Source organism: Epinephelus fuscoguttatus, linkage group LG15, assembly GCF_011397635.1.
Source record: "Epinephelus fuscoguttatus linkage group LG15, E.fuscoguttatus.final_Chr_v1".
Taxonomy (NCBI): domain Eukaryota; kingdom Metazoa; phylum Chordata; class Actinopteri; order Perciformes; family Serranidae; genus Epinephelus; species Epinephelus fuscoguttatus.
The window spans coordinates 32,850,926-32,863,159 of NC_064766.1; the positions used below are offsets into that span (position 1 = coordinate 32,850,926).

General features: G+C 39.7%; 1 protein-coding gene across 2 annotated transcripts; it reads right to left on the reverse strand.

The window, feature by feature from the left end:
- Positions 1-807: 807 nt before the first annotated feature.
- kif2c (kinesin family member 2C) lies at positions 808-11,212 on the reverse strand. Of its 2 annotated transcripts, none has more exons than XM_049597861.1 (23): positions 11,173-11,212; positions 10,878-10,955; positions 10,688-10,782; positions 9,273-9,374; positions 8,943-8,991; positions 8,822-8,857; positions 7,578-7,724; positions 7,116-7,238; positions 6,663-6,760; positions 6,482-6,577; positions 6,332-6,386; positions 4,875-5,037; positions 4,467-4,557; positions 4,297-4,360; positions 4,049-4,140; positions 3,800-3,942; positions 3,473-3,686; positions 2,794-2,904; positions 2,551-2,618; positions 2,391-2,469; positions 2,216-2,296; positions 2,006-2,099; positions 808-1,601 (listed from the first exon to the last, which is right to left on the reverse strand). In XM_049597861.1, the coding sequence occupies exons 2-23, from the start codon at positions 10,936-10,938 to the stop codon at positions 1,540-1,542; spliced, it is 2,124 nt and encodes a 707-aa protein (XP_049453818.1). In that variant the 5' UTR covers positions 10,939-10,955; positions 11,173-11,212; the 3' UTR covers positions 808-1,539. The 2 variants fall into 2 exon arrangements, with proteins under 2 accessions (XP_049453818.1, XP_049453819.1); XM_049597862.1 differs by having other exon boundaries at positions 11,169-11,209.
- Positions 11,213-12,234: the final 1,022 nt, after the last annotated feature.

The following is a 12,234-nucleotide window of genomic DNA, read 5'->3' on the forward strand; positions in this document are numbered from 1 at the left end:
CTACTGGTGTGGCTGTTCAACTAAACTACAAGACTGTATGTGCCAGGGGTGTCAAACTCATTTGAGTTCAGGGGCCCAATTTGATTGATTTATTTATTTTTTTTTTCATGGCACAAGTTTCATATTTCAAGGTAGTAATATGGGACATTTGCTTTGGAATATTTCTAAATACTGATACAGTAAAAATACTTGAGTTTTGTGTCTGTATGTTGTCAGACATGTCCTCAACATCAGGAATAATCTTATTAATTTTTATTTCCAGCAACCCAAAAATTAAAGATTAAAGACATTTTCCTCACAAGTTAGTAGTATTTTTTTTTTTAATGTATAAGGGACACCGGTAATTCATTTTACACTTTTACTGAATATAATCCAATTTATTGTATTTCCATAATGTTGTAGTGTAATTAGGTTCATTTTGTCTACTCAAAATAGATTAAGTGTAGAAAGTTTCTTTTTACCAGACAATGAGTTTTTAAGGAGATGTAGTTTACCTTGAGATGTCTTGACACGACTGTCACTTCAGTCTTCTTCAGAAACGTCATCTGACGTGCGTCGTGACGTGTTTATCAGCTGGTAGTATCTCAGAGGCGTGACCAGCCTGGCAATCCGTCACGACGCACGTCAGATGACGTTTCTGAAGAAGACTGAAGTGACAGTCGAAACATGTCAAGGTAAACTACATCTCCTTAAAAACTCAGTCTGGTAAAAAGAAACTTTCTACACTTAATCCATAATGTTGTGGTTTTTTTATAACACCTTATTTTGAAAACCAAATGTAGTAACACATCCTAAGTCTTTCACTAGCTCCCCACGTCAGCTCGATCTGGGCCGTTTGAAGGCATTATTCAATGTAACACATATTAATGTAAAAACATTACAAAACAATATAGACGGTCGGTGAAATTTGCAGACAAGGATGTCGTAAGTACAATCACCTCTCTCCTCTTACTTTTTTTGTTGTTGTGGAAAAGGGGCCAATCCATGAACTGCCAACTCAATTTCAGTCCAAATACTCCAGCCGAACTGTTCAATTACAGCTTTGTGTCCAAAAATTAACTACTGTATTTTATTTAAATTAATATGCTATACACATGCCACATTTTCACTGGGGTTTATGGGTGGTGCATGTTTTCTAGTCTGCCTTGTTTAATATCTGATAAAAGAAATTCTTTTGACTGGAGCCATTTGTGCTCTCTTGATCTCGTACTTAGGTAAATGCAATTTCACAGTGTAGAAATATTCTGCTACAAGTAAAAGTCATTACAAAGCATAAAATGTTCATTCTCAAGTAAAGTACGGTTACTTCAAACGGTAATAAAGTCGTAAAATTAAATAATTTTAACTGAATTTCTGCTGCTGCATCCACATTAGCATCAAACTAATAATATACAAGAAATTCCCAAAGAGTTAAATATGTTAAATGAAGTAGTGTCCCAAAACTTTTTATTTATTTAGTACAGTCATTAACACATTAAAATCAAGCTGTTAAAACAGACGTTTTCAATAAATGGAATTTGTGAGTAGGTCAGTGGGTTCTTAGAAGCTTTGCCTTGCCCTTCTCTCCTGGTCCACAGCAGTCTGCAAAGCCAGGACGGTGTCTGTGGATGACAGATCGAACAGAATGAATGGTAAAGCACATGTATCCACACAGATTAAAGTCCTTTATATAATGCAGATTTGTCCTGGCACCTGTCGTGACATTTGATCTGGTCAGCAAAAGGTTTCTCTTGTGTCCTCTGCTTGTATTTTCTTTATTTCTTCATATTTTCTGTGTTATGGATGTTTATGTGAGTGTATCCCCACAGTGCTCAGGTGAGGTTTGGGCTTTATAATAAGGAAACGACCAAACAAAGTTCAAGCGTCAGAGAGAGAATAATGGTACAGTTTGCTGCGTCGTGTTCAGCAGCAGTCCAAGAGGGCTAAATCTGATTTAGTTTGGAGTACAATGCTAAACTAACGGACAGAAAGAAAGAAAGCAGATCAAGCTGCTGTTTGTACAAACCCAGTAATTTCTTTGCGTGATCCATCAGGTCTGGAAGTCCTGTCTCGATATTGTACGAGGTCTGCCCCATTGCATTGAAGAGTTCATTACCCCTCTGAGACACAAACATGATAAAAGTGTGATGACTTACAAAGCCAGTAAAAAAAAAAAGAAATGCATTATTACTTGTCTTGTGTGCCGTACAGCAGAGCAGTTTTGAGCATACTCTACCTGGAACTCCGTGTAAACCTTCTCCTCCAGCTCTGCCACTTGGGTTATGGCATCATATACACTGGTGTCCTCAACAGATTCCTACAACACACAAGAACAGCAAAAACTTTAGCAAATTAAACATACAATGTAATCCATATCAATTATGATTTGGACTGATCTTGTGCAAGCTGACCTCCTCTGTGGAGCTATTCACAGGCTCTTCTGCCTTAGCCGCTCCACTGGACTTGGCATTGCCTTTCAGTTCCTTCACTCTGTGAAAGATTGGCAAACGTTTCAGGAGTTATACACTCCCAATCATGACATCATCTTTATCATATAAGCTAAATATGTACCTGTCAGCATAACGTAGTGTGTTCATCGTGTATTCACATGAAGTCATGCCTGGTGACACCATCGCAATCTATGGAATAACAAAGGGAAAGCACGTGTGCATACATTCTGTATTTCAACACGCACATGCATATTGATATTCACAACAGGGTTTGTTCTTGTATGCCGTGCATCTACATCATCCATTACACTGCAGTCAGACCATGATACACCAAAAGCCAAACAGAGAGTAAATTTTAACATACCATGCAGGTCCTGGACTTTTCTCCGATGAAGGAATCCCTGAGGACTTTGGTCAAAGTGCTCATCCGGAAAGGAATGTGATCGCTGTTCATTCCCAGTGAACGAATACACTCCTACAGGACACAAGAGCATGTGAGGTGTGATTTTCTATTAAATGTCTTGACTTAAGCAATTGAAGCATTTCAATCTTCATTACAGTCGCAACTTGAGTGCCAGGATTGTTTTATAAGCACCCTAGCTGAGATGAAAGAGAGAAAACTGTCTCTTCTCACTCTTCAGCCACAGTTACTTGAATGAATGAAGCCAAAAAAGTTCAACTTTGCAGGTATAAAATGACCCAGATCTTCTGCATCATGTTGCCCAGAGCGAACACTCTGGAAACTTTGCCAGCTGAGTGGCTAACTTCCAAATTAGCCCTCTGCTAACTTGATGGGGACAAACTAATTTCATTGTGGAGCTCTTCTAGACTTTGGAAAAGTTATCTGATCGAATGGATCAAATCCCGGTAGTGAAATGTGTCATCTTGCGGAGGTTGTGACACTCAAAAAAATCTATCTACCGATTTACAGACATCTCTTTCCCAATGAAAGTCTACGGAAAAAAGTCTTTTTGGGCCCAAAGGCATCATGTGACGGACTTCCTGGGGGCCTGGTGCACACCTCCACAGCAGCGATAGTATACCTTGAGAGCCAGCAGGCTGCGGTTGATCTCGGCAGTCTCCACTAAAGTGCTGCGGTCGTTGCTGCTGACATCTGTGCCACGCTCGTTGCCAGCCAAATCGACGAGGGAAAACTTGCCATGCAGCGTGTTGGCACGGTTATTGCGCCGCAGGACAATCTGCAGGATGGCATGAGAGCGGGATGAGTTGGCGTTGGCGGAGGTCTGGCCTGATGTTCTGGAGAGAGAGTCGGACAGAGGGAAAGGGAAGGTAGCCGAGTTAATGTTATATGTTTTCTGAGCTGAAGAATAAAACAGATCGTAACATACATATTCTCAACACATAACTACCTGCACGCACTGCCCGCCTGGATCATCTTGATGACCTCTTCTGCTGTGGCCACATAGACCTCCTCCAGGCCCACCACCTGGACCTGCTGCCGGTCATCCTCCAGCACACGGAGCTTTGCCTTCTTATTCAGCAGGTCATACACCTGAATCAAAAAGTATATTTTAACTTTTAGAATGACTTTAATATGCTGTTTTTTTATGTCAGACAATCTCAGTAAATATGTCCTTGAAAGTGGAAGGTTTTCTTACTTTTCCATTGTATATCTCGAAGAAGCTCACATAGGCACAAAGATCCAGGTTAGAATACCTCCTGTGGTTCAGATAGGCGAAAACATCCTGGGCTAGAAGGGAAAGATAGTACTCCTGAATCAACTGGTTCAAATACAAATTATGAAGATAAAAAAACTGAACAGTCCTATTTATCATCTTAATGTGATAATCATATTAAATATTTCTTCTATGTTAAGTGCATGGTGGGTGAATGGCTGTGGTCCTACCTGCCAAGGCGTAGATTCCTTTGGCACTGTTCTGCTGCCTCCCTGTGAAATCTCCCCCCATCGTCTGGGGAGAAAATGTGCCAAACAAACAAAAAAGAAATATATCAAACTTTCAAAATGAAAATGCTGCTTCAAGATAAGTCAATGCCACACAGCATGCAGAGGCTTACATGAGTCTTCCCACTTCCAGTCTGGCCATAGGCGAAACATGTTGCCATGCCGCCTTCAAAAATAGACTGCACCAAAGGTTTGGCTGTGAATCTGAAGAAAACAAATAACACCTGTCATAATTTGAACCCTTTGCAAATCCAAGAAAGAGAGAATAATGAATTGTGCACCTTAAGTTTCCAACATTCTTACTCCTGATTAATATTTCAGACACATTACTGAACAAATACTAAGATATTAAAGACAGCTATCTACACTTTCCTACATGTTGAATTTTTTTTTGCTCCTGTGAACTGACAGATGGGAAATCCCTTAAAATCATATAGCCCCTTGGAAGAAATTCAGAAAACAAACAACCTGCTATGAGATCAACCTTACTGCTAAATAAAAAGGACAAATCAGGTCATTACTTGTAGACCAGGTCGTTGGTGGCGGTCTCATCAAAGGAGTAGTCAAAGTGGAAGACTTGGTTGTCCAAGTACTTGGTGAGGTCCACCTTCTGTTTTGGCTCATGGACCAGCAGCGCACCGTTTCCAGGTACAGACACAACATCTATCTCCCTTTTATTAATCTCTGAAATACATAAGAATGTCAAACTCAACATTAAAAAAAAAACTGTCAAATGATAACTAATATTTTTGTGCACGCCATTAAAGAGTAAGTTTGTATCTGCACCGTGGACCTTATTTTCTCATGTTTTTGTGTCTACATGACTAAAGAGAATTTTTGAAAGTGGTCCAGCATTGAGCCAGAGTGCTGCAGCTGCAAAACAGGCTGCAATGTAACCACTCGGAGCATGTTCACGCCGTCTATTCATGTCCACTGAAAGCACTTGTTTTTGCCACTGACTGGCTCAGATTATTTTAAGTTTCTGATAACTTGTAGAACGCAGATAGACCTTTTTGTTCCACCAGACTCCATTTAAATAGACAGTAATTTTAGCGTGTATAGAGCCAGCATATTTTCACGTCTAACCTGGTGAGTTAAAGGTTTATTTCAACCAAACCAGAGTTGGCGACTGTTGGAACAGTGGATAGACGGTCAAGACATTTTCTTTTGTTTCTTAGGGCTGCCACTAACGATTACTTTCATTGTCGACTAATCTGTCGATTATTTCTTCGATTAGTTGACTAATCATTTCATCGAAAAATGTGTTAAAATGTTGAAAAATGTCGGTCTGTCTCGCCCAAACCCCAAAATTATGTCATCTAATTTCTTGTTTCATACTCACGCCAAAGTTCACCGTCATGGGAGAGTGTGTAAAGCTCCTAATATCTGAACGTAAGAAGCTGCAGTAAGAGTATTTTGGGGTACTTTTATAGTACTTTCCTATGAAAAATGACTCAAACCGATTAGTCGACTACTAAAATAGTCACCGATTATTTTAATAGTCGATTAGTCATCGATTAGTCGACTAATCATGGCAGCCCTACTGTCAACTATGAATAAAGTGTTTTTAAAATGATAAAATCATTGTTTATTCAAAAGGAGTCTGGTGGGTTTGGCGATAGCAATTTCTGGGCTGTTTCTGGTTAAACAAAAAGGATCTTACTCTGTAACAAAATGGTCGACCTCTGTAGAGATATCTTCCGTACGTTGTCAGACACTTAGGTTAATAATCAAGCATTTTTGGTGGATGTAAACGGGTGGTGTAAACATGCCCCAAGTGGTTAGACTGCAGCCTGTAGCTGGCAGCGGTATCGCTCAATATTGGACGAGTTTCAAAACTGTTTTCCCTATTAGTCACTTACACACAAAAACATGGAAAAATAGGGACCAAGCTGAAAATATCAAGCATACACTGTAATTACTCCTTTGAATTCAAATGATACTGTATACAGGATGTTAGACATCACTCCAAATATACCTTGTTTGTTAAGGGGCCGCTTGCGAACGCACACACAAATCCTGTGAGGTTCAATCTGTAAAAACAGAATACATGCTGTAAGTACGGGCTATAATGGCACACCAATTTACAGCTTCACACATGGCACATTCATCTCGAGTCCAAACTTGCATGGTCAGTAGTTGCTAAGGGGGTTATTTCCAGGGTCTCTCTGAAGTCTTGGATCATCTCGTAGAACTTTTGGTTTGGTCGAGGAGCCTCCCCAAACTGAAAGGACGCAAGAGAATGTAAATAAAATGTATTTTCCAATTTTTAAACAGATAAAAGGGCAGAATGAGTACAAATATCTCACCTTTCCCCTCTTGGTCTGAATGTCAGAGGGCTTTACAACGCAAGACAGCCTTTTGTTGCCTTTGTTTATCTCTTGGGGAGCCACTGATTTTCTTCTGCCTACAGTGCACAGAGATGATGAAGATGATGGTGTCAGATGAAAATAAACACCCAATGAACTCACATCTCATTGTCATCCCTGCAATATCTAACAAATCTAATCACAGAACAGGTATGTGCCTCATAACATGCACCACCTGTTCATTCTTCTTATAGAACATAGAGGTGATACTATCTATGTGTGCCTAATCTCCACATCTCTTTATTTAAAACAAAAAACAATCCTTTGCAGGAGAAGGGAGGCTGCACTTGTGACATTAATGTGTAGAGCTTTCTCTCTTTCTGAATTGTATATATCTATAGGTCGAAGTAATGCAGTGGATACACATGATATCATTTCAAATTTGTCACTAACCTTTCACTGCAGGTGGAGGTGGCATTCTCTCAGGTTCATCATTTTCCTTTTTCGCCTCACGCACATAAGGCAGTGACTGAGCTGGTTTGGCCTCATTCTTTCTGTGCTGCTGATTAGGAATCGCTAGATAAGGCAAAAGGGTGCACTTGGGTTTATAAAGATGACATAGGTCTTGAAATAACTGGACAAAGAAAGCAGTAAAAGATTATGTTGTACATGGAAAACACCTGAAAAACAACTCTTGTGCATGCAACAACATGTTCCATATCTTGTGATACTACGACCAATGTGTAACAGTGTGGATGTGCAAAATATACTGTATGGTAAGGTCTCATAATTACCACTCACTGGCAACAACACCCAAATGTTAAATGAAAGAAATATGTAGCATGTATCACTTTGGGTTTTTTTTTTTTTGGACAACTTCTTTTTCAATTATGTTTTCAGAAGATCACTACGAACCAGAGTTTGTCAGGACTGATGAAGAGGGGACATCAGGGTGGACCGTCTCTAGGTTCACCTGCGCAGACTCAGAGGTGGGGACTGGTGCTGGAACAGGGGCCGGGGCCTGGAACATACACGTCTGCCTGGTCTGAGACCGATTGGCAACTGAAAGTAAGACAAATCAAAGTCAGACACCTGCAGTGAGGGTCAGTGTCTTAAGCAGCCTTGGAGTAAGTATTGTTAAATACTGCTTGCATGGTTTCTGAGGTTAAATGTAATCCAAACCAATGCAATGGAAATGTATGTGTCTGTAGTCTACCAAATCAAAAGTGGCCACAGCAACAGATTTGCCATTAGATGATACCAGGGTGTCTACAGGTATCAGATATCTACATTTAAAGTTTTCAAGACCCTTTCAAGGTCTTTTATTAAACCAAATTTAAAACTGATTTTGGACAAAGCTTTTCTTTTTCAAGCACTGCAAGTAAGTATAAAAGTACGAACATATATGTGGTCCTCTGCAGACGTAGGTTTTATGAAGGAATATGGTTCTTAGAGGGAGTTGCCAACAGCTACGTACAAGTATAAAGTAAAAGACAATATCAGGTTCAGGAGTAGGTTTAAAAATTTTTTTTATAACATCAGAGATGTGTACTTTCACAAACGTTTTATAAAATAAAAAACTAAGACATTATATTTAAGGCCTAAGATTTATAAAATTGAATTCAAGACTTTGTGAGGACCTGCAGACACCCTGGAGACAAGATCCTCCTGACAACCACAGTGACAGCAGTGAAAAATGAGAAATTAACGCAGGTGCAGAAAAGCATCAACTAAAATGTGGCAGCCAGGTGATTAAATATTCACATCAGTGCACTGTATCATCACAGTCAACTAGACACGAATTGGATAAACATGTTGTTACAAATGTAGTTTTGTTATCAGTGATGATACCGAACACTCCTTCTTCTCCTCTTTGCTCCTTCCCAGAATTTGGAGCAGATTAATGAACAACAAACGATAGTACTGTCAGACCAGAATTGCCCAGTACCCAAAGTTGTCCATTTGCATACCTGTGCCACTAATCATTAAACCAAAGCAGAGGATTCTTTATGAATAATCAGAAGACGAAATCTGTGCAGAGTTCAGCTCTCCAAGGACGGTGGATTTTTTGCTCTTACACCCTGATCCCATTAACAAAGGAGTGATTAGAAAATGCGACTCATTTGCTTTAGTGTGAGGAGCATGCATGTCATGCCGACCTGACTCTTCAGCTTTGTTGACTGCTGGAGCAGAGGCTTTTGGGAGGAAACAAGTTGTTAGGAGCCAAAGTACAAGACATGGCAATCTAAAACAAACAAATAGTGCAATATATTTACATACAAGAGGCAGGGGCAGGAATCCTGGATGAACGAAGACGGCCCTCATACTTCTACAGAGAAGGCAAAAGGAGAGAGGGGAAAAATTGCTCACTGCATCATTTATTTTGATGCTTTACAATGATGACCCCTTTTAACTTTGACATTTTTTGAGAGCAACATAGGAGAGACAAAACAAGGAAGCAACTGAGATGGGATTATTTGATCACAACTGTGAAGTTAAACTTTTGAACGTGGAAATGTTCCATTTCTTAGAAATACGGTCCAGTCTGTTGACACTGACAACAAGCAGCTCTAGTTCTTTGTTTTTGTGGAAACAAGAGGTGACACTTACCTTGTCTGGAGCAGGAGAGGGTGGGTCTACAGTGTGGTTAGTGACAGCCTTTATATGGTCCAAAAGTTCAGGATTGAGTATACATAACTCATTCACTTCAACCTAAAATTACAAACAAGCACACCTTAAATCACGTTAGATGTCAACACAGGATACAAGACAAACATAAGTGACAGCTGTTTCATATGAACAGGTCCAACACTGGTTGAATCTATATCAGTATCCACATATACGTTTGTCTCCTGTATGAAATAACTGTAACCTCATTGATATGCATTATTATAAACTACTGTATGATGACTGACTTTAGTGTTCTTAACAGAGTCGCTGCTGTGGCTGCTTTGATACTTATGCACTAACAATGTTTCTCGAAGCACTATCTCTGAAACCAGACTGAATGCACATTCTCTGCTTTACACTCAGTTGGTAATCTTAAAACACACTTTATTTGCAAAACTGTAAACCATCAGGCAGCATGGTGGTGCCGTGGTTAGCATTGTTGCCTAACAGCAAGAGGGTTCCTCGGGAACCTCGGGGTGGGAGCCTCTGTGCAGAGTTTGCATGCTCCCCCCGTGTCAGCGTGGGTTTTCTCCGGGTACTCCGGCTTCCTCTCACAATCCAAAGACATGCACGTCAGGTTAATTGGTGACTGTGAGTGTGAATGGCTGTCTGTCTCTATGTGTCAGCCCCGCAATACTCTGCTGTCCTGTCCAGGGTGTACCCCGCCTCTCGCCCAGTGTCAGCTGGGATAGGCCCCCACCAACCCCCCATGACCCCCAACAGGATAGGCGGCCATGGAAAAATTAATGTAAACATTGCTACACTATTTTGACAATTTCCTCTCTATACTGACACATGTAAAAACATTTTAAGATAATGAGTTCACTTACAAATCAATCACAGATTAACATTTGGTTTTGACAACAACGGACACCAATATTGGACGGATAAATAAGTTGAGTCTCGTGGGTAATCACACAAATGGGGTGCCTCATCCATTATTTACTCACTTGTGAGTATGTGTTTTTATTACGTACATGTGTAACAAAACTTTAGCAAACAGTTTAGCAAGAACTGTTTGGTTTTGCAAGAGATGCATAATGTTTTGGTAGTCTGGAGTAAGGATTTGTAGTGAGTGTGGAGAGCTTTGACAAAAATAGCCTATAGTATAAAATATAGTGTCTGTAGTGTCACGGTTTGCTCTTAAAATTCGTGTAACTGTTAATAACTATTAGATATCATTTATCCTGGCCACTCAAAGTCATGTTAAAACAAAGAATGATGTTATTATGCCATGTCTATTATAATGGCGTTAACGTCATGGCTCATAGACAGACCTTCTCTCAGCGTCCCTGACAGGTCCACATTATCACTAATGCAACAAATGTCTTGTCTGTCTTTATGGACTTACTGACCTCCTTTCCTCGGCAGATCTTTCTTTCATTCCACTCAACCATAACCGTGGACTTTACGGAATCCACGGACTTCACCACTGCCAGATGAACTCGACCTGATTTACACAAACAAGTCAATATCAAGCTTTGTTAGCAATATACAGCGTAATTATCTGAAGGGTAAACGATACAACAGAAAACATCAGCTCACCATCACTGCGACTGATTTTTACAGACAGTCCAACAAGAAGTCTGGACATGCTGGCCTCCATTTTGCTCCTTTTCTGTGCTGTAACGGAGAAATTACAATTCAGGGAACGTTAGCGTTTAAGAAACGAGCTAGCTTAACTAGCGCTATACGGCAGATATGTTGTGTTCGCTACGGAACTATATTCTCTTTTCGTCGATAAATTAACTAATACATAATCGAACTGTAATAGCATTATTCTTATTTTAGTAGTTTGTTAATCTTTTCTCACTAACTAGCGTCAAGCAAACTTACCTACCTGCCAAATCAAACGCCGCCAAAGTTTCAAATTGAAACGGATGTTATTTCCGGGTGTTAAAAGATCTGATTGGTCCTCGTCCGCGGACTTCTTCTTCTATGTCTTTTTTGTGTAGGTGAAAGCCAAATGGGCCTTATACTGCCACTACCTGGAACAGTGATGAATTACCTCTGCAATGAGAATCAGATTTTAAAATTGAAATTCACAAACTGTAGGTTTTGTGATTGCAACATTCATTGCAAATTAGGAGTCTCTAAAAATAGCATTATGTAAAGGCCCTTCAGAAATGATTTTGACCAAGCTTGTGACCCTATACTTTTGCACCACACGGTTACATTTTAGAGGGAAGAATTCTTTGTACTTTACTGCACCATTTAGATGTCTGTGTCACCACTTTGCAGAAAGACGTTTTATAAGCATCATAGCTGATTCACTGTTAAGAATTTATAGGCAATTAGTCACCACATGGAGTGATTAGATTTCCCAAAACACTTAAACTCTTCGCACAGCTAGTATATTTGATTACATCCAAACAGTGTTGGGGACTAACTAGGTACACATAATTAAATGTAACTGTAATTAGTTGCACTTAATGAGGGAAAAAACATGTAATTAAATTACACTTACCAATCACAAAGTTTATGAGTAAATAGGGATAATACACATATATGCTAATTTCTACTGTGACAGTTTCTGCTTCCTTGGGATCAAGAAGTAGCTCTTCATATTACTGTCAATTCTTGCTATGTATCAGTTTACTATTGGATGTAAAAGCTCAGTGGGGAAATACAACTGGTTTCATGAAGTGGGATAGCCGTTGCTACAATAAATTCTTTTTGGTAAGATGATGTTTATATGTAGAATTCTGCTGCTTATAAAAAGAGCAGCCGCTCACATCCAAACAGTGAAGAAGGTGCTGGACTAAAAGAATTAAACTAAACAAACAAAGAACAATCTGCACACTTCAGCTCCCTTTTTAGGTCCATTTATTCCATCATCATGGGATGCTGCTGCTTTGTATCTTTTCTTTTTCCTGACATCTTTTTAGTTTTATTGTCCCAT

Bases quoted from the DNA above. Each gene is read 5' to 3' on its own strand.
- kif2c (XM_049597861.1), bottom strand. From the start codon at position 10,938: ATGGAGGCCAGCATGTCCAGACTTCTTGTTGGACTGTCTGTAAAAATC. The intron at 2,905-3,472 runs GTATACTATCGC...TGTGTCCTGTAG, and splicing joins GCAGCCTGCTGGCTCTCAAG to GAGTGTATTCGTTCACTGGG. The intron at 1,602-2,005 runs GTTTGTACAAAC...TGTCATCCACAG, and splicing joins TCACGCAAAGAAATTACTGG to ACACCGTCCTGGCTTTGCAG.